This window comes from Lynx canadensis, chromosome A2 (genome assembly GCF_007474595.2).
Source record: "Lynx canadensis isolate LIC74 chromosome A2, mLynCan4.pri.v2, whole genome shotgun sequence".
Taxonomy (NCBI): Eukaryota; Metazoa; Chordata; class Mammalia; order Carnivora; family Felidae; genus Lynx; species Lynx canadensis.
Genome location: NC_044304.2, coordinates 40,541,452 through 40,562,782, shown reverse-complemented (window position 1 = coordinate 40,562,782; position 21,331 = coordinate 40,541,452). Strand labels below are relative to the sequence as shown.

At 46.4% G+C, this 21,331-nt stretch overlaps 1 protein-coding gene across 1 annotated transcript in view; it reads left to right on the top strand.

Annotated features, from left to right (window-relative positions):
• The first annotated feature begins 1,916 nt into the window (after window positions 1–1,916).
• The window catches only part of PDZRN3 (PDZ domain containing ring finger 3), a 241,078-nt gene continuing 221,663 nt past the window's right edge, over window positions 1,917–21,331 (top strand). The window contains exons 1-2 of the mRNA XM_030307250.1: window positions 1,917–2,639; window positions 17,795–17,881. Of these exons, the coding sequence (XP_030163110.1) occupies window positions 1,917–2,639; window positions 17,795–17,881 (810 nt within the window). The remainder of the gene's footprint in view (window positions 2,640–17,794; window positions 17,882–21,331) is intronic.

The following is a 21,331-nucleotide window of genomic DNA, read 5'->3' as shown; positions in this document are numbered from 1 at the left end:
ATTCCTGGCACATGCTTTTCTGAACAAAGGCCAATTATATTCCACCCCATGTACTATCAAAGAAATGCGTTAATTGATTACAGCAATGAAAAGAAAGCCTCTACCACAAACAGCAAATGCCACCAACACTGATTAAAGAACACTGTCCAGTGACCTCAATGATGCATTGAAAAACCTAGTCAGTGACATCTTTTTAAAGGTCAGTTCAAAACAAGTAATCCTATGGACATCAAGGGAATCCTTTCACTCTGGTGAAGCAGTTAACTAGTGAAGGTCATGGGGCTGTAGCAGCCAGATAAAGGAGAGAAGTAAAAGCAATTAGACAAAATGGATGTTGTAATCCCACTTTCTAGACCTCAGAGCCACACTAAACACAGAGATCCAACTTTTCCACTTCACTATTCAGAAACTGCCAGCAGGGTCCAAATGAGAATTCTTTCCCTTGGTTTCTTTCTTACTGGTGCGGACTGCATGTTTCTCATCAATGTCTATAACCCTGGGAGAAAAAGAAAATCACCAAATCCATGGATGATGCTATGTATCTTATCATGTAACTTGCAATCTCAACGTATTCCTTCAACACACTGGAGTATTGCTGAAAACTACAAGTGTCACGACACTGCTTGAAAAACTGACCCTGAGTAGAAGGAAAAAAGTCCAGGTTCAAGGATGGCCACTTTCCAATCAGGTGGAGGTACAGCCACCGGAAGCATCAGCCTCTTTTTGGAAGCTCTTTTAACTTGGAGATTCTCAGGCCCCGCCCCAGACCTACGCGATCGGGATCAGAATCCACCTCCACATTAAAATTTGAGAAACACTGCTGTAGGACATCTGACAGCACTTTTTTTTTCTTCTCCCAGCCTGAGTGTCCCCTAAGTGGAAAATGGAAATATAACAAAGTAATACTTGTGTATAACAAAGGAAAAAAAAAAACTGAACACAGTTCACATGACTGGGGATGTGGGGGTGGGTTATGGGGAACTTCTCTCAGATTTATACTTGTGCGATTTTTCACTTTGTAGGACCAGCGTTACTTCTCTTGTCATGCAGTAAAACAATTTTTAAATGGCGCTAACACTCTCTCACAACATCGTACTGATGATTTTTAAAGGGACCGATTTAGAAGCGCGGACACTTGAGAGGTGTTAAGTGAAATGGACCGAGCCAGGACTCTACCCTCTCCCATCCCGACAGCCTGTGAGCAGCTCTCTTCCCCGCAGATTCCCCCCTGCAGATTCGCCCTCTGGTTCTGGAATCCTTGGCCTGCCCAAATCCTGGGGTCCGCAGAACCTCGGGTCGGAACTGCAGTTGCTGGAGCGTTCCGCAGGCTCAGTAACTTTCCCTGGAATGAAATAAATAAAGACCGTAAGTGCTGAGATAGCTGACCCCAAAATATTTTTCGTTCTCTGCAATCAGCCAAGAAAAGAGAGGGCGGGGGAGGGGAGTTAAAAGTCACGATCTGTCCCGGAAGGGGCTCCAGGAGAAGTCTCTGGGCGGCAACAGCAGCCTCCGCTCCAAACTCAGTGAGCTTTTCTTGGCCTGTGTTGGTACCCTATAGCAAAAACTGCAAGAGAGCAGAGAGGAGTCGCCGGAGAGAAGGGCTCAGACTGGCGTCCTGGGCAGGCCAGTCCTCTCTCGGGGTCTCCCCATCCTCCTCTGCCTCCTCCTTGTGGCAGGGGGCGGGCCGGAGACAGCCGAGGCAGGATGTACGTGCGCACGCGCTCGCGCATATACGGCTGGAGGAGTCCTGTTCCTCGGGCATTTTCCGAGGAAGTCTGGAGCAATTAGGCTCAGTCCGGGGAGAGCGAGCGAGCGAGCGGGAGGCGCAGCCGGCGCGTCTGGGCTGCCTCGCAGGGAGGGAGGGAGGCAGGGGGCGGCCGGCCGCCCGGCGGCGACCCCGGGCCCCGGCCGCCACCATGGGCTTCGAGCTGGACCGCTTCGACGGCGACGTGGACCCGGACCTGAAGTGCGCGCTGTGCCACAAGGTCCTGGAGGACCCGCTGACCACGCCGTGCGGCCACGTCTTCTGCGCCGGCTGCGTGTTGCCCTGGGTGGTGCAGGAGGGCAGCTGCCCGGCGCGCTGCCGCGGTCGCCTGTCGGCCAAGGAGCTCAACCACGTCCTGCCGCTCAAGCGCCTCATCCTCAAGCTGGACATCAAGTGCGCGCACGCGGCGCGAGGCTGCGGCCGGGTGGTCAAGCTGCAGCAGCTGCCAGAGCACCTCGAGCGCTGCGACTTCGCGCCCGCGCGCTGCCGCCACGCGGGCTGCGGCCAGGTGCTGCTGCGGCGCGACGTGGAGGCGCACATGCGCGACGCGTGCGACGCGCGGCCGGTGGGCCGCTGCCAGGAGGGCTGCGGGCTGCCCCTGACGCACGGCGAGCAGCGCGCGGGCGGCCACTGCTGCGCCAGGGCCCTGCGGGCGCATAACAGCGCGCTGCAGGCCCGCCTGGGCGCGCTGCACAAGGCGCTCAAGAAGGAGGCGCTGCGCGCCGGCAAGCGCGAGAAGTCGCTGGTGGCGCAGCTGGCCGCGGCGCAGCTGGAGCTGCAGATGACCGCACTGCGCTACCAAAAGAAGTTCACGGAGTACAGCGCGCGCCTCGACTCGCTCAGCCGCTGCGTGGCCGCGCCGCCCGGCGGCAAGGTAGGCGCCCGCCACCGGCCCGAACCCCCTGCCGGGCCCCCCTGGGTACCCAGGGCTCCTCCTGGTCCCTTTGGGCACCGGGATGCCTGGAACTTCCCAGGAGCATCCCTGCCGCCTCCTTCCACTGCTTACTCGCTGTTATCACTAAGAGCGGGCCGCTGAAACAGTTTAAGCTTGGAAACTATGGTCCCTGCAGATCACATACACGGGGTGAAATGTAGCTACAGCAGCTTCCGGGGGTCTGGAAAGACTAAAAGGACCCCACAGCGTGGAGTAAGAATGAGTGCAGTTCCAAAGTCAGACGTTTTGCTGCTCAGATCAGCTAGGTGATCTTGGGGAAGTTGCTTAACTTCTTAAGGTTGAAAAACCTAGTTCTCTATACCTGTGGCACCAAGGATGAGATAGCGACACACAGGGTAAACTGTATCCATGCATCCTTAGGAATTTCAGAAAGAGCAAATGAAACACACAGTTCTGAATAAGTTCAGAAGGATTCCAGAAGACAGGCCCCTGGAGTGAAAGCTGGATTCAGACGTGGGCTTTGCTGCCAACTGGCTGGCTGACCTTGAGCAAGCTGCGTAGCCTCTCTAAAGTTAGAAACTGGTCCCTAGAGATGTGACACAGGTAAAACACAGCCAGGCCCCGTCTGTGGCGTTCATGCGGGGATTCCAGAAAAAAAGAAAGTGCCACCAATCATAAAGTAATAATTGAGAGGAAGGTCTTTCAAATTGGAACTATTTTAGAACTTGGGCGTTTTGCACACCAACTGAGTGACTGAGGTTTAACATCCAGATGCATCAGTTTACCTAAATGTAAAATGGGTGGTTGTCAGCCTACTGGGAGAGAATAGTTACAAAGACCTGGCCCTGTGCTGGGTGGAGAGTGTGTGCTCAACAAAGTGTTAACATCCCCCTGGGGCCATCCCCTTGAGCTGATAGTTGGTGTAATTACAAAGGTCACCCTGAGTGAAGGCTTGCTTTGCTCTAGGCCTTATGCTAAGTACTTCTCAGGTGTTTCCTTTTTAATCAAGTGAGGCAGCTGGGATGCTTCCCATTTTGTAGATGAAGAGACTGAGCCCCTGTGAGGGGCAGTCATGTACCTGGGTCATAGCTTTTAGTGCCAGAGTTGCCTTCTGAACACTCATGTGCCTGTCTTTCCAGCCCAGGGTCATAAGCACTATTGTGTTGCCTCTCAGTGTAAACCCAAGGCCCATTTTTTGAGTGTTTATTATGTTCTAGCAACTGTAGGAAGCACTTTACAGGCATTATCTACTTAATCCTTTCAGGTGGAGGAAGCAGGTTCAGAGAGGTCATAGAACTTGTCCAGAGTCATACTGTGACTCCGGGAACAGAGTGAGGATTCGGGTTCTACATCGGAGTTATCAGCGTTGGGATGTATTGACATACTGAGTCCCATCATTCTTTATTGGAGGAGGCCGTCCTCTGCATTGTAAAATGTTTAGCAGCTTCCCTGGCCTCTACCCACTAGATACTAGTAGCACTCCTGCCTCCAAGACATGACAACTAAAAATGTCTCCAAATATTATCAGGTGTTCTCTGGGGGTGGGGTGTGTGTTTGGACGCGTGCAAAATCGCCTGTTGAGAACCAGGGTTTTCCTGATTGTAAAGGCCACGTTTTATGCAAACGGGGAGGGGCGTGGTGCCACTGTGTGGTTGCCTGTTCCCTATGGCTGCGGGAGAACATTTTTGCCCCAGGGGCCTGCATCTGCTTCGCCTCTCTCTGCCCTCTCCAACCCCCTCTTTATGCACACACCAGGCCTGCAAGTTTTCCCTCTCCCCGCTCCTCCCCTCCCCATCCTGGCCCCCTGGCCTGTCAGCCTCAGTCTGAGCAGCTGGCCAGCTCTGGGCGAAGGGCAAATATTTACAACTGAGAGGCTCACCCAGGACCGCACAGGCATACAAAAGACTGGTGTGAGCCTGCTCACCAAAACAGAGGGCAAGACTTGGTCCTCTAGCAGGCACCGCGTTTGCACCAGAAGAGTTCCTGAGTTTCTCTTGTTTATGCTGTCATGCGAACTTCCTGCGTAGTTTTAAGTGATGCTTATTTATAAATAAGCCATTCACTACCCCAGAGTTGATACATCATTCATTGTTAAGCTAGTTTATTATTTCTTCTTGCCTTTCTGTTTTCTTTCTGGAGTGTTTGGTTAAACCTTCTCTCAGAATCAAAAATAGGATACTTGAATCTGAACTGTGGTTGTGTTTGGAGCTGTGCTGGGTGAGCCAGTAAGATAATCAAGGGTATTAAGCTTAGGGACAAGATGTTGCTTTTTGAGCTTACAGAGAAAGTTCGGGTCTGGAGTTGGAGCCTGCCCTGGGACTCCTATGCACCCCAGCGCTAGCCTCAAGGACAGCCAAGAATGGCCTGGCCTGCAGTTTACACAAGTTCCTCTCTCTGGCTTCAGACCCTGGCTGGCCTCAACTGAGGCCTCAGGGAAGCTTGCTCCTCTTGCCCCAAAGTTAACCCTCAGTGGCCCTCGCTGAAAAGCTTTTGCTGTTCCTGCATCAGCCAGAAAAACCTCTCCCACTGCGAGCTGTTTAAGAACTTGTTTATTTCATTGGGTCGACTCTCTGTTCCTGCTGGGTACTGTTTATTCTCTTCCAAAAGGCAGAAGGATTTATATTGCTTGGAAACTCTGATGCACAACACTTGATTTTTTTTTTTTTAATAAGTCGTAATGTTTATCTGTCCCAAGCTGAAGTAGATAAGAAACACTTAGAAGATTTTCCCTACCAGCCCTTCAAGACCTAGACCTTGTTCCATAAAATGATCTGGCATTTTAAAAATTACCTTAACCTTTGGGTTTTGGACGCTCGCTGAGTGTTGAGGATTTGTCTGTGCTGGACCTACATAGACGTTGTTTCTCCTGCTCTAAAATGGGTACTAGGGCTTGCTTCTCAAACATCCCTGTGATCGGAAATCACCCAGATAGCTTGTTAAAACAGATTGCCGCGTCTTACCTCCTCAAGATACTGATCCATTAGGGCTGGCTTGGGGCCTCAGAGTCTGTAGTTCTCACAAGCTCCCAGGTGATGCTGCTCTGCTTGTCAGGCTGGGTTAGCTACTCTTCTGGATGAAGAGTTAGGGTTCAAGTACAGACCTAGATGAACACATATTAGTCTCCTTTTACAAAAGATCGGGGTAAAGTTCTAAAACCCAGACCTACCCAGCAGTTACACAGTGGTTAACTACGGCCTGACCAGGCATCTTTAACCAATAAGAAGTTGCTTCTGGGCCGCAACAGACATGGTGATGACGGTTTGGTTGAATAAGTTCAAGAGTTTTGCTGCCAGCCTCAGTTTTTCCACCCTGACTGACCTACCTGATTCTAAGAGAAAAAGCATTTCATAGACTTCTCTGGCTTTCCAAGCAAGGGAAAGTTCTGAGCATAAATTTTCTTGAAAATTACTGAAAACCCGGGAACTCCTCCTTGGTACCTTTGCACTTTTATTTCTGTATCCAGTCCGTCATTAAGTCTTAGTGATTTTCCATCCAAAACCCTTTTTAAAAAATTTTTAAATGTTTATTTTTGAGAGGGGCAGAGTGCAAGTGGGGGAGGGGCAGAGAGAGAGGGAGACACAGAATCCGAAACAGGCTCCAGGCTCTGAGCTGTCAGCACAGAGCCTATTGCGGGGCTGGAACTCACGAACCGTGAGATCGTGACCTGAGCTGAAGTTGGACGCTTAACCCAGTGAGCCATCGAGGTGCCCCTCCAAAATACTTTTGGAATCTATTTACTGCTCTGCCTCCCCATCCAGTGATATCCCTGGTTCAAACCACTGGTTTTCCAACTCCAGCTATTAACATCTTGGGCTAGATAATCCTTCATTGTATGTGTATTGGGGGGCGGGGGGCGGGGACAGTGTTCCTTGTTTTATAGGATCTTTAGCAGCATCCCTGGCTCTATCTGCTGGATGTCCGTAGCACTGCTCAGGTTGGGATGATCACAGGTGTTTCCAAACACTGCCAGATGTCACCTCGGAAACAAAATCAGTCTTGATCTCAGCCACCACCACCTCTTGCCTATACCACAACTGCTCCCACTACGTATTTTCTTGCTCTCATGCAATTACCTAGCACCGGGAATAATCTCTTAGAAATGTCAGGTTGAGGGGCGCCTGGGTGACTTAGTTGGTTAAGTGTGCGACTCTTGATTTCAGCTGAGGTCATGATCTCACAGTTTGTGAGCTTGAGCCCCGTGTCAGGCTCTGTGCTGACAAGCGAAGAGCCTGCCAGGGATTCTCTCTCCCTCTCTGCCTGCCCCTCCTCTGCTTGTGCATATGCGTCCCCTTTTTCTCTCTCAAACTTACAAAGAAAAACAAATGTCAATCTGAAGCCTTCTGAAACCCTTCATTTGTTTTCTAGTTTCATTTGCGTGGCTGTAAGGTCCATGGTGCTCTGGATCCTGCCAGCCACCACCTGTCTGTCTGCTTGCATTCTTACCCTGTTGCTTCTCTCTTCCCAGCTTCTTGAGTCTCAGGAAGTTCCATGAATATGACCCTATGCTCCTTTCTGCCCCCGGGCCTTTACACTTGATCTTTTCTCTACTTACAAGTCTTTGCAAATACTCATCACTAGATAATCTACAAATTTTGAAACGTCGCCTTCTGCCCCTGCCTTTATGCCAGCCCTTAAGGTTTGCTCATCACTAGATAACCTTTCTATCCTTCCCATCCCAGCTCAAGCACTCCTACATCCACGAAGCCCTCTCTCACCTCGTAGATGAGGTCTGGTGCCCCGAGATGTTCACTTTGGTCCTCCTCCTGCATGGTGTTTATCAAAGCTGTAACTAAATAATTGGAAGGGCTGTTTATTGTGTCTCCTCAGGAGGAAGCATGTCCCTCTTCTTCAGGGCTGTGCCCTGGACACAAGATTGCCATGTGCGCTGTAAGCTTTCAATATGTATTGGTTTGGTGGGTGAATTCAAGATTGGAGAGGCTGTCTTGTCAGCCATCACAACTTTTCAGTTTTCTGAAAACCAACAGTGAGCTTGTATTGAAAAAGAATGAGTTTTTCCGTGACCCCCAAGTTAACAAAATTGTTCCCAGGTTTTTGGGAGGCATTCTTTTTGTTCTGCTGGATCCACCCAGATCAAATTGTATCAAGCACCAAATCCCAGAAACGATTTTGTCCATTTCAGAACTCCTGGAGGTAAGTGAATCTAATAGACAATTGTATCAGAAGGCTTTCCAGATGTGCAAACACTTTGAAATGTATCTATCACAGTGTTCACCTTCCAGTGTATTTTCTGTTTCTGGAAAGGCTTCAGCGAATAACCATTTCCTAGTGCATCTAACAAAACAGCCCAGTTCAGCTAAAGGAATTGTGGGCTGTCAATCCATTTAATTTAAATGTTTGATACACAGAATTAAGATTTGGTTTACAGTATGTTAGCTACTCTTAATTGAATAATTAGAACTGAACTTTTTGAATTGGGAATTCTGATGATATTTATTCATAAGTGGTTCCTTCTGCATTTGGAAATAATGCTTGCCTGTTTGTAAAAATATTTAACGCATAAGAATCTATAAGGCCGTGGGGTGCCTGGGTGGCTCGTTGGCTAAGGGTTCGACTTCGGCTCAAGTCATGATCTCGAGGTTTGTGGGTTTGAGCCCCGCGTCGGGCTCTGTGCTGACAGCTCAGACCCTGGAGCCTGCTTCAGATTCTGTGTCTCTGTCTCTCTGCCCCTCCCCCACTTGTGCTCTGTCTCTATCAAAAATAAATAAAATGTAAAAAAAAAAAAATTAAGAATCTATAAGGCTGTTATGCATTAGAGTATAGAACCAGGAGCTTGAAAGGAAAAGAAGTATTCATTGAATTATGTTGGGTGCCATACACTTAGGGTGCTTTATGTACATATGTATATGAGCTCCTCCATCTTTTTCATTAGGTAGATCTCTCTTTTTTAAAAAACACGTTAGATAAAAGTTAGGTAAAGTCCAGAAGTTACAGAGATTCCAAGTATAAAACTGGGATTTGAGCCCAGTGTCTGACTCCAGGCTCATACACTATGGCCACAATAAGAAAAACATTTTCTTCCAAGGCACTGTTTCCTGTGAGGTCTCATACATGTTTCTAGAGGGCTGTTATTTATATATGCAGGCACTATGTTAATTGGAGGTGTTTATTTTATCCTCAGACCCCGTGAGGTAGGTACAACAAACCATTACCTTCCATATTACAGGCGGAGAAACCGAGGCCTGGAAGATTAAACATCTTCTCCCATCCTCTTCCTTTGGCTCCTTCTAGTTGGTTTGATGGCTTCTGGTCCATGTTGATGAAGTGTGTTCTTCCCATGCCGTGACTCCCATTTTCATAGGTCTGGTATAGAACACACAGAACATAAAACAGATCCTATGAAAAGAGAATCCAGTAAAACAAAAAAGAATTAAAGAAATGGAATCCTGGATGGAGTAGTGGCTCATTTCTCTAATTTTCATGCTAATAATTTACCGAGTGGTTGATGGTAGAAAGAAAATAGAATCTTTTCCGAGTGTATTCTTGCTGTTTAGCTCCACACATTCTTAGACACATTGTGCCAGGCACCATGATAGGCACCACTGGATACAGAGGTCAACCTGAGCAGCTTTAACCCATGGGGTCAGTCACCCACTTGAGTCTTTGAAAACACGACACAAGTCTTCCTACTCTTTGTTTACTCAAGCTCTTTTGCTATGGCTTAGCTTCTGCCCCCCCTGAACTAATGGTGTTCTAATAAGCCTGTTCCAATAAAAAAGGGAAGTGGTATAACATAATGATTAGTCTTGTAAAGAAAATAACTAACAGATGGACACAGGCATCCACCTTTCTCACCCGTTCCATATATACATTCGTGGGGAGTTTAGGGGACAGAGACCCCGTGCAGCCTGTGTGTGAGTGGGCCCTGCAGCAGTGTCGCCTGGAACGGGGAGGGATGAGCTATTCTTTGGGCAGCGGTTAAGCAGCAATGAGTCCTGGACAGAGAGGTCACCCTTAGAATTTTTCTAGGCGCTGTTTTCAGGTGTCTTGTGTCTCTGCTGTATGCAGTCCTGGAGTGAAAATAGGATTCACATGTTTCCTCTGGCTCATTGTTAAGGGCCTCTGGGAGGATCTTGTAACCTCCTGTAAGCCTTATTTGTCTTATCTCTAAAATGGGATACTATTTGGGCTGATAGAGTTGGCTTTAGGATTAAACCAGGTGATTGGTGTTAGGTGCACAGTAAGCCTTAACGAGCATTGATTGAACATCTGTTGAGCGCCTGGCACCTGTAGGTTTTTTAGATCTTTTTAAAAGGAATTGCTGAAGAAACGTGAGAAATTTGAAGTGGTATAATGGAGAAGATGGGCAGGGGTTTTTGCTCACAGGGTCACAGTTTCATTGTGAGAGTCGTGCTGCCCTGAGTGAGTAGTTCTCTGGGTTCCTATCTGACTCTTTTCCCCTGGTCGCCACTGGGTAGAAGAGAAACATGCCAGGTCAGTTTCGCTGTGTCAGGGTAGCCTCTGGGCTAACATGTAAAGGAGGTGGTTAAAGCTCACGAATAAAATGAGGCTTAGGGGATTGTTAGGTGTGTTTGTGTCTGTCTAACTGAAAGTAACAAGGCTCAGGAGAGGTTGGCTGGGCAGAGCCCCTGCCTTCCTATAAGGGAAAACTTAACCGTTTTCCAGCTGCGTAACTTTTGCTTGCTTACCCTATGGAAATGTGACAGTTTGGTAGCTCCTTAAATGAAGTTTGTTCTTGTTTGTTTTCCGGTGAAGGCTTGCACATTGTAGATGTTCACCAGGAGAGACAGGAGTTGATAAAAGTTAAAGGTGCAGACTTGAAATCAAACTCATGGGAATAAAGAAGTAAATTTTTAGGGATTTCTTACGTTATTTAAATAAAAGTGCACAGTAGACACTACATATGTACCTTTGAACCTCGGGACTGTTTCTCTATACTGTTTTTCAAAAATAACTTGTTTGGCCTATGGATGGGTTTATGTATACTATTCTGTAGATAATATGACTACAGAGAAGCTCTTTTTGTATTTCTTTCCACCTGTTTTTCCATCCTCTTTGCCTTTCTCATCTTTGCTTACTTCTATTTTGGTGACAGATGCACACCACTGATACTTCCATTGACTGTCTCATACATTTCTTTTTTAATGTTTATTTTTGAGATAGAGTCCAAGCATGAGCAGGGGAGGGGCAGAGAGAGAGAGAGGAAGACACAGAATCCGAAGCAGCCTCTAGGCTCTGAGCTGTCAGCAAAGAGCCCGATGGGGCCTGACCCACGAACCGCAAGATTGTGACCTGAGTGGGTCTTAACTGACTAAGCCACCCGGGGAACCTCTCATCCATTTTCAGTTCGTTTGCATCAACCTCATGACTGCCTTCAGTTTGAGGCTTGAACAGTCCTCCCGTGTTCTTCCCCCAAGAATATCCCTTCTTTAGAGCTGGAGGTTGAGTTACAGGGAGGAGATTGACCCCAACCAGCCATTAGAAACATAGTTTGAATGACAAAGAGGACAAACACATTTCGGTGTAAGGAAGTGAAGATACCCTCATCTCTTCAGTAGGGAATTTCTGGCAGCCAGCTCTGCCTCCTGGTCGCCCAGCCCCCACCGCTGTACATTTTTGTGCTTTCTTGTGACTAGTGCACAGACAGAGCTGTTTCCCAGCTGTGGGACTCTCTGAAAGCTTTGCATAATCCGAGGCTGAGAGGTGTCCTGTCACCCCAGTTACATAGACTGGCGGTCAGTCAATTACAGTTCTCAGAACCCACTGGGCAGCTTTCCAGTCCAGCCAGTTCTCGGCTGTGAGTCCCACAACACCAGTGATTGGGGAACACCCGTCACTGGGCGGAAAGGAGTGTTTAGAAAGAATCCACGTTGACAGTGGCATGGATGGGCTCTGGAGGCCACCGCATGGATTAGGAGATGGCACACATCCAAGCTTCTGAGGCCAGATTGTTTGGAGGAGGGTGGTGACAGAGTAATACTAAGGAAAAGGGACTTTTCCTGTAGGAGACACTTCATGTCCTTGAACACTTAAAAAACAAAGACTCCCCCCCCCCCCAGCCACCATGTAAGGTGACTTTGACAAAGTAAATTTGATTTTTGCCTTTTCCACCGTTGACTTTTCCTCCCATATTGTCCACTTAGACCTTGAGTTGAAATTTGAGCAGATTGTGTTTTGGACAATTTAAACATTGATCCAGTAGTTACTTGTTCGAATATGATAGCAAAGCTTATTTTCAGAGAAATCAACTATGGTGTTCGTGAACATTGAGTTTCCATTTCTGCTGACTTAATGGTGTAAGTTATGTGGACTTTTCATGCCATTTATTTAGGGCTTGGTGCCCACATCTCCTTCTCCAAAGCTAATATATCTCTGTTCTTTCTTAATCCTAAAGACCTAAGCACCTCCCCAAGAGGTCCTCCCCTGCCCTAGGGACCCAGCAGTGAGCTGTGTTCTTGGGTGGAGGCTGGGGAGCTGAGGATCTGTTAGAGCTTCCAGCCCCACCCCACCCCCACCCCAAGGAGCCCGTGCTGTATCTGGGGTCCAGAGAACGACTGGAGGCATCGTTTTCCATCTGCTGCCCAGGCTGTTGGTGAGACATGCCTGTCTCCTGGGTCCTGGCTCCTGAAGGAAAGAGACATAGGCCACCAGAGAAGAGGAACAGGATAGGGGCAGTTCTAGGGAAAGCGGCCAAGGAGATGCCATGTCACCAACATTTTTGTTGCTGATTTTCCCGTTTTTCACCTTTTCTTCCCAGCCCATCAGGACCCACTGATCTGGTAGAACGTGGAGCAGTCCACATGCCTCAGTGGTCGCCAGTTACCCCTCCCTTTCCATCTCCCCAGCATCTTCTAGGTTTGCTGTCCCTATCCAAGTCCACACGTTCTTGGACTTACTGTTTGTCCTGTCCCGTTGTGAGCCAACACCTGTTTCCCCGTTCTCTCATGGCCACCTCCCTCAAGGCCTGGGTACGTCATGTGTCTGACTTCCCCTCCTTGTCCCTGTATCCCACCGGGACAGTATCACTTGCCCATCCTAGCTCGCTGCACTGAAGGTTCAACCCCAGCTGCTCCTATTGTGTTTACTTGTCGTCCTGCTACCATCTCTAAAATACCGACTATCTGTTGGCACTTAACCAGCCCTCCTAGAACGTGCCACTCTGTCTCCAGACTTTGGGGGGAAAACAGAGACACATACGTGGAAGAATTCCCATCGTACGGCCAGATGGTATGATGAATACATAACTATCGTATTTTGCTTAACTTGAGGCTCTCCCAAACTTGCCTTAGATGGACTGAGTTAATTTGGGATTTGCTTGGACTTTGGGGCAGAGTAATTTATGAGGCTAAAGAGAACCAGGGCCCTCAGTGCTCAGTGTCATAGCGTTCACCACACACGGTGCCCTGTTCGTCTTGTGAGCAAGTCTGTTGGCCGGACACTGTACTGAGGCACTGGTCGGCGGTTGTCTATCTCATTCATGCTTTATAATAACCCCGTGATGTGAGAAGAAACCATTATTATGCCCATTCTGGGGATGAGGAAACTCACCTCAGGTTCTGACTGTGCAGTCCGAGATCCTAACCATCACCCCGTTCCTGTCAGGGGCGTAATACTCTTATGATACCCTTCACGGTATAATAGACACTCTAATCTTTGCCACTGTTATTACATAGTCCAAAGAAACCTTGCTTAAAACTCTGATTACAAAACTAATTAGATGTCTAATCCTTCATGACATTTTAATGTGGAGGTTCACTCTTGTGAGGCAAAAGGATTTAAGATACAGTGCCAGAATTTACCCACGGAGTACAAAGAACACGGACGTTGGAGTCCCATGGATCTTCATTCCTGGCTCTCCCTCTTTGCAGCTGTGTGATCTTAAGCAAGTGTCTGAATTTCTTGAAGCCTCAGTTTCTCAGGTCTAGAGTGTGGATATAGTGCCTGCTTCAGAAAGCTGATCTTTTAGTCAGTTGTTTTTGTGAAATAGAGCTCTTCCCCTTGTTTGTATTACTTCATTAGGCCACTGAGAAAATTTCAAAGCATGGGTTATGATAAACTCCCTGTACAGATTAATATTGGTTAAATTTTTCTTTAGACGAAAGAACCCTTTGTTAACATTTCCGTGAAAAGTCAGCAAAGTGGCATTGACAGGAGCCTTTGCCCTTGTCCCATTTATATATGTCTCTTTAATTACATAGAGCATAATTGAGCCAGAATCATTTGAATGCCCTCCATCCTGAAGCATTTTCAGCTCAGTACCAGGTTAAATGATATAAGCAGGAATTAACGTTAACGTGTTAAATACATTGTGTGAAGCCCAGTGTTTAAATTCTCGATTAATGTTTCTTGGTGAAGAATTAAAAAGTAGAGTAGTTGAGATTGCTTTGTGGGGAGAGGAATGGAAAGGGAAAACCAGAGTCAAGTTCGTGGTGTCAGAGGAGAAGAGACCTCTGGAAGTTAGATGGAGAAATGAAAGAAATTCAGCCCAGACGCAGCTTTTCTCTTCTTTTGTTGCTCCCGGCATTGTGTGGTGAGTCTTGCCTGCGTTGGCTCACCATTACAAATCAGTCCTAAAATAGGCAATGGCACTTGAAGCCAGTTCTTACCTTCCTGGACAGCAGACTACATCAAGATGCTTGTAGAAATGAGAATACCCCTTCTTTCTCTCCAGTGATTGCATCTGGCAGGGAAGTTTAGATGGTCAAACTGATTGTTCCAAAATGTTCTTTGCAAATCGCTGTTTGGCTGAGGAATGCTGTGTCTGAGGCATTTTCTGGCTTGTCCCTGGAGAGAGATCTGGGAGTCTAGGTATAGACTTAGGTGTCTGGGCATCTCAGATTGGGTCTTCTGGAGATAATTAGTTCAGTGCACAGTTGGGAGTTTTGTGTTGATGTTGGTTTCCCGGGTGAGAGCTCCTATGAGGAGTTCCTTTATGGAACTCCAACCATTGAACCATCTTGAGAGAGACCTAAGAGGTTACCAGCCCACATGGCCTTCTTTTCTGTATTCAATATGAAAAGGGAGTAGTGTAGAAGAGTAAATGGCGTCTAGAATCAGAGAGCCTGGGTCTAAAATCCAGCTACACTTCTTACTAGCTCTTCCCACCTATATCATGAGGGTGGTAAGAGTGCCAGTGGAGGAGATGGGTTGGATTTATTAAAGAAAATAAAGCATTTAAATAAATGTTTAATATAATTTCTGGGACATGGTAAGCAGCCAGTAAATGTGAATGCCCTGTAATAAGATTTCCTGGTTTTTCTATAATTTTTAGAGCAAGGGTTATCACACAGTGGCTTTGAAACCAGTCTTTTAAAAAATTCCGTTGTGCGTTCTCTTCCGTACATCATTTGAGATTGCCAGACTAGAGCCATCTGCCTCGAATTACTGTGTAACCGTGCAGTTTCTATCATTAGTTAGGAAAGCCAGAAATGCAAGATATGTGTGATAACTCTGTCAAATTCCAATGTATTTCTAACTTTTTCACCCCTCTAAGATAGCAAAGTGAGACGCGGACTTACCAGGATTTTGCTTTTCCAAGGCAGAGAGATATAAACTATTTCAGTTTGCGAATCCTCACGTTTACATTTCAGAACTATCTGGTTGATCCCGAATGTTTATTCTGTTAGAACAGTGACGTTCTTGGCCGGTAACTTGTGTAGATCAAATTTAATTGTATCAGTACCACTGACAGACGGATACTCTGGATGGTGGTACCAGGGATTGGAGATCTTTTTTTTTTTTTTTTTCAGAATTGGTAGTTTGTTATTATAGAGGCTTTTCTGTTTTTGCTTAGGTACAGCAGCTTGATAAGAGACTTGTTTGCCTTTTACATTAAAACACTCTGTTTTACATATCAAGTAAGCAAGCGGGTGGAAGTGAGTATTTTATTGCGTTGTTCTTAGAGGATACCTAGTTCTTTCATTAAAAACTGTCTTTTTCTTCTTTTTTTTATTATTTATTTTTGAGAGAGAAAGAGAGAGACTGAGACAGAGTGAAAGTGGGGGAGGGACGGAGACAGAGAGACAGAATTGGAAGCAGGCTCCAGGCTCTGAGCTGTCAGCACAGAGCCCAACATGGAGCTTGAACTCATGAACCCTGAGATTATGACCTGAGCTGAAGTCGGATGCTTCACTGACTGAGCCACCCAGGTGCCCCTAAAGACTGTCTTTTTCTAATGAAAAATTGTCATTTTTGTTTTTACAGGATTTTAATAATTGATGCTTAGGCTTATGTAACAGTTTTAAAATTTTGAAAAATTCTAATATTTTAAATTCTGTACACTAGGCTGGAGAAACGGTTGTGGTTACTAAGAGCTTTAAACGGGGCGCCTGGGTGGCTCAGTCGGTTGAGCATCCAACTTCGGCTCAGGTCATGATCTCACGGCTTGGGAGTTTGAACCCCGTGTCGGGCTCTGTGCTGACAGCTTGGAGCCTGGAGCCTGCTTCGGATTCTGTGTCTCCCTCTCTCTCTGCCCCTCCCCCGCTCATGCTTTGTCTCTCTCTCTCTCTCTCTCTCTCTCTCTCTCAAAAATAAATAAACATTCCAAAAAAAAAAGTTTCAAGCACATAGGTAATTTTGTATATCGAGGCCCATTAGCCATACACACAGAAACACACACACACACACACACACACACACACACATTTGGTTCTGTTGGGCACATTAAAAATTTTTTTTTTTTTACATTTATTTATTACTGAGAGACAGACACAGAAAGTGAGCAGGGGAGGGTCAGAGAGGGTGAGACACAGAATCCGAAGCAGGCTCCAGGCTCTGAGCTGTCAGCACAGAGCCTGATGCGGGGCTCAAAGTCACAAACCGCAAGATCATGACCTGAGCTGAAGTTGCTTAACTGACTGAGCCACCCAGGCACCCCAGTGTTGGGCACATTTCTGCTGCCCAAATACAGAACCACAGTTCTTTGTTGACAACTCTAGCTTTAAATGGAGCAGTGCTTCAGAAAAGCCATTGACTGCCCGTCAGAAAGAGTGGTTTCCCTTGCCAGTGTAGCTGGGTCAGATACTTGGCATTCATGCCATTCAAATGTTGTCATTTATTTCCACAGAAAAAGGAGAAGGCAAAGGTTTGATCAGGAAGTGGTAAATATCAGAACAAAATCTATTTTGTCATAAGCTGTTACGGGTTTGTTTGTTTTTTTAAGCTTCTAACGAAGTATTCATATCTTTAAAAAATGTAGTGTTTAAATAATACCATGTTTAAACAGAAAACGTGAGTGAAGCGTTTGCAAGTCTCTGCAGTCCCTATGTGTAAAGTTTTGTGTATCATTCAAATAAGTGGAAACATTTCAGCGGTGTCTCGGTGAGGTTAATGTTGATGTCAATGCCTGTTTAGTGACAGTGTGCACCTAAGGTTAAACCTATTTTTATTCATCTGTCTGTTACTTGAGAGTGTTCGCTAAGGTGCCATGGAATCTCTGTCCCTTCTGGCTGTTCACCATTGCCTGTGAGACCCGCCTGGGTGACTTCTGCTTGTTTGATTTAAAGGGGTTCACATTGACCAGCCTCCTTTGAACAGAGTGTTTTCTGTTAAACGTCTCGGCATCTCCTGTGGACTGGACAGTAATTACTTTGTGAAATTGCCCCCCCCCCTTGCTTTGCAGTAAGATACAGGATTTTTCTCTTTCCCCTCCACGTTTGCGTCTGACTTTGCACAGACTGCTTTTCCCCCAAGTCTCTCAAACACAGATGACTATTGACAGGCCATACATGTGCTCAGACTTCCGAGAGCATTGCTCCTTGAACCTCTCATGACAAAACAAGAATGGCGCTGTTGAGGATGGTTGAGAAACAGAAAGTAGCTGTCTAGACAGCTGGCGTGCGATGGGCCAGTCAAAGGAAAGATGCGTGTGCAGACCAAGGAGTCATTGATAAATAATGTTCATTAGGCATGTCTGGACATCGCCAGACATTCTTATGCGGGCACTGCAGGGTTGGGATCTAGAAACATTCGTAACCTCCTCAACACAGGACACGGTTTCAGCTTGGGCCCTAAAAGTTGCCTTGCTTAAACTGCCCAAGAGACGTAGGATTTTAATGATGAGCTAAGAGCCCGTGAGTCTGCTTAGATAGAAAGGAAATTGCTACCATTTATTTCCTGTTTGTAAATAAAATTTTGAACTCCTCTGTTCCCTACAGGGAGAAGAAACCAAAAGTCTGACTCTTGTCCTACATCGAGACTCTGGCTCCCTGGGATTCAATATTATCGGTGGCCGGCCTTGTGTGGTATGTTAATTACTAAAAGTTTTCCTTTCCCTGCTGTACAAGGAAGACGGGTCAAGGTTTGGGGAGTGAGAAGTAAAAACCTCGCTCACCTCATTCTGCTCTCTTTAATTAGGGAGTTCACTGTTTATCTAACATCTTCACCCTCAGGAGTTTTTATTTAGTTGTGGTCTCCTAAAATAGCATCGTCCTAGTAATACAACAACTTACCTAAACCGTTTAGGTTTGGGGGGGCATGTCTGGTTGGGTAGCAGTTGAGTGAAGAACGTTGTGTGAGATGCGGCCAGTTGGAACAGAGTAACCCAGCTGGAGCGGGGACTCTGTGCCTGGAAGTCTGATCTGGAGCTCTGCTCTGTCAGCTCTTCATTAGTCAGGGACAGTTCCTCATTTGTAGACGATTGCGTCCCTTTGCTTTTCCTCCCACTGCAGCTCACCCCGTTCATCATTAGCTCCCCCTCCAGAAAGAGGAGGTCAAATTCAGACCAGTAGGTTTAACTGGGAGGAAAATGGCCGCTGAAACGGCTCTGGGGACCAGACATGGCAAAGGGCGCGTTGCAGGATCTCCCCTTTCATATGGGGTTATCTGAATGTGCATCGTCTGTTGCTCGTTTCTTCTGCTCGCCATTTCCTCGTCTATTAGTGTAAAAGGAAAATAGTCCAAGGGAAGGAAAAGAAAATCGGGAACAGGGGCTGTTTGGTAGGAGCTGGGAGATGCTGTAGAGGCCAGGGAGACTGGGTTCCTGTGGTCATGGAGTTTGTGTCCTGGTGGGGACATCAAGCAAGAAACAGGTAAATAATAACAGTTACAGATTGGGGGACATGTGATGCAGGAAAAAAAATGGGAGCACGGCAGGTGGTAGAGACCAAGCAGCAAGGGGTGTCGCTGGCCAGGGTGATCAAGAAAGAGCGGAGAAGATGTTAAGCTGAATCCTGAAGGATAAGGAGATACCAGGCATCCGTATGTGGATAAACTGTGTGCCTGGGTCTGGCTCACCCTTGGGGCCCAGATATACTGTATTTAGTTGAGTGCTCTTAACTGTAAAAAATTGAGCTTATTTAGTTAGCTCTAAATTATATTTTCACTGCTGAACTATGGTACGTGACTTAAAAAGGTTTCATGCAAAAAGCAGCATTTTAAAAGATGAAATTAAAATGTGAGTGTGAATAAAATTTCTCGTATGTTCTTTGATCGTTCCAGTGCACTGCTTTGCATGGGCCCATCTTTGAACACCACTGAGCTAGAGGAAAGTGAACAGGCCTGAGGAAGCCCATGCAAAGCCTAGAATAGGGTCAGAGTTGGCATTTGGGGAAACTGCAAAGAGTTCAGCGTGGCTAGAGTAGAGGAGCGGGCAAGAAGTGGTCAGAAAGAGACTGGGAGAAGATGGGGGAGTTAGCGTGAGGAGAAATGAGGGTTGAGTTCCCTTGGCTTTAGGCCAAAGCCACAGTTTCAAAAACACACAGGGTTAATTTTAAGAAATGACAACTTAACTTACAGGTGATATGTAGCCATTAAATGACGGACTGACCCATTATCTGTCCTATAAAACATACATACAGAGAAGAACCCTTCAGACCACGAGATTAAACTGTGAGAATGAAGAGGGGTGGGGACATTTTGCTGAGAGGGGCACACACGGTTGTGTTTGTCTCCTTGTCTCGGTGACTTTCTTAAGAAAGTGTAGAATTCTGTCCCGTTGGTACTTTTTTCCTTTTGACTGTAGCCATTTGGCTGAACAGCTTGGCAGCATGTTGCAATGCTGCTCTGCTTGAGTCCTTGCTGCCAGGAGTCCACACTCGCCAGCAAAGGGAAGGGCTGAGGGAGGGGCTCGGATGTCTAAGTAATTGGTCCCAGGAAACGAGCGGTCCGTGTTCCCCAACTTGTTTTAGAATGTGTTGTGCTCTGCCGCTTAGGGCGAATGACAGAGGCCGTCCTTGATTTGGCCTCGTAAATATTATTTCTCCTGTCCCTACTCACTGTTAATAGTTTCAAGAAATGACTTCAACCAGCTAAGATGCACTTCACCGTTAGATGTTTCAGCAACTTCCACAGCAGAAAGAGCCCAAACCAGGAAGGTCTGTTCTCTGCCTCACCAAAGCATATGTAGGAAAAAGGAGCCCACGGTTGGCAAAATGCTTGAAATGGAGAGGCATGCCTGTGTCTTGGGGATGGATGGAGAACTTGATACGTGAAAGGCCGTGAAGATCGTATTTATTTTCTGTCCCTCTCTGGGAAGAAAGGCCACTCCCAGCCTCACTGGAATATGGTTCTTTCTGGTGCTTATCAAAGTACATGTTTTAGGTACTTTTTTTTTCTTTCTCCTTTAAAAAGCTGATTGAAGTGAAAGCCAGAATGAATTTTGTAGCATTCATAAGTGTTCTTAGTTCCTGTGGTCTTTTTTCAAGAACTGCGTGCATGTCCCCTGGAGGAAAGTTTAATTCCATATGCATGTGGTTACAATAGTGTTTTTAAAAAACTTGTCCTGATTAGCAGAAATAGCATAATGAACCCTAAATGTATTCTGAACTGTTGCCTGGAAATCTGGCAGGTCATTGAGAACACGCTAAAAAGCCAAGATGAGCAACAATGCACACTCATTGTTAGTAACTGGAAGTGGAAGGCAGTACCCATGACGTGTGCGTTTCCCAAGGGATTCTTGTGTTAGATGCTTGGTTGGGTTGTGACATAAGCCCAGCCGGGGGGCACTGACACGAGTCTTTTCCTTGCATGATGCACTGCCCTTCGCAGAGTCACATCATTCATTCATTAATTTTTATATCCCTTCAGACACAGCAGCCAGTCTGGTGTGTCAAACCTGTCACTTCGGCCTTTGGCGGGTATTCTTCATCTTCAGGTACCCCTCTGATGGAAACAATCCCTTTGATTTTTCCTTTTCTCAAGCTGGCAAAACAAAACAAACCCCGAGCCGTGTTAGTTCACCTTGATAAATAACTTGGAGTTAAAATGTATTCAGAGAGGGGCCAAACAAAGAATCGAGCAATGTCTTTGAAGAGACACATCTAGCTTTCCAGGATGGGATTGCTTTGGTTTTCTTGGATTTTGTCCTTGCTGTATTTTTTTTTTTTTTTTTTTTGCGTTCTTTCTCCACCTCCTACCACTGTCTTATTAATTTAACCTGAATTGTGCTGTTTGCTTTTGCCTGTTCCTCTGCTTTTGCTTGAACTTACTGATTGTCCTAAGAAAAATTACTTGTACACAAAGTAGTATTCTGCAAAACAAACCAACGTCAAAATCCTGTTCCCATCTCCCTCTTCCGGCAAGAAATGCAAAGCAACGAATTCAGAGTAAGTGCAGATCTCTTTTCATTGGGTATATTGACATCACCTCTTAGGGAACCCACACTTGCCCACAAATCAAATCCTGTGTGGTCCATTGACATTCTTCAGGTTTCTCCAGTGGAATATTCCATAGCCTGGAATGTGGAACTTCCGAAT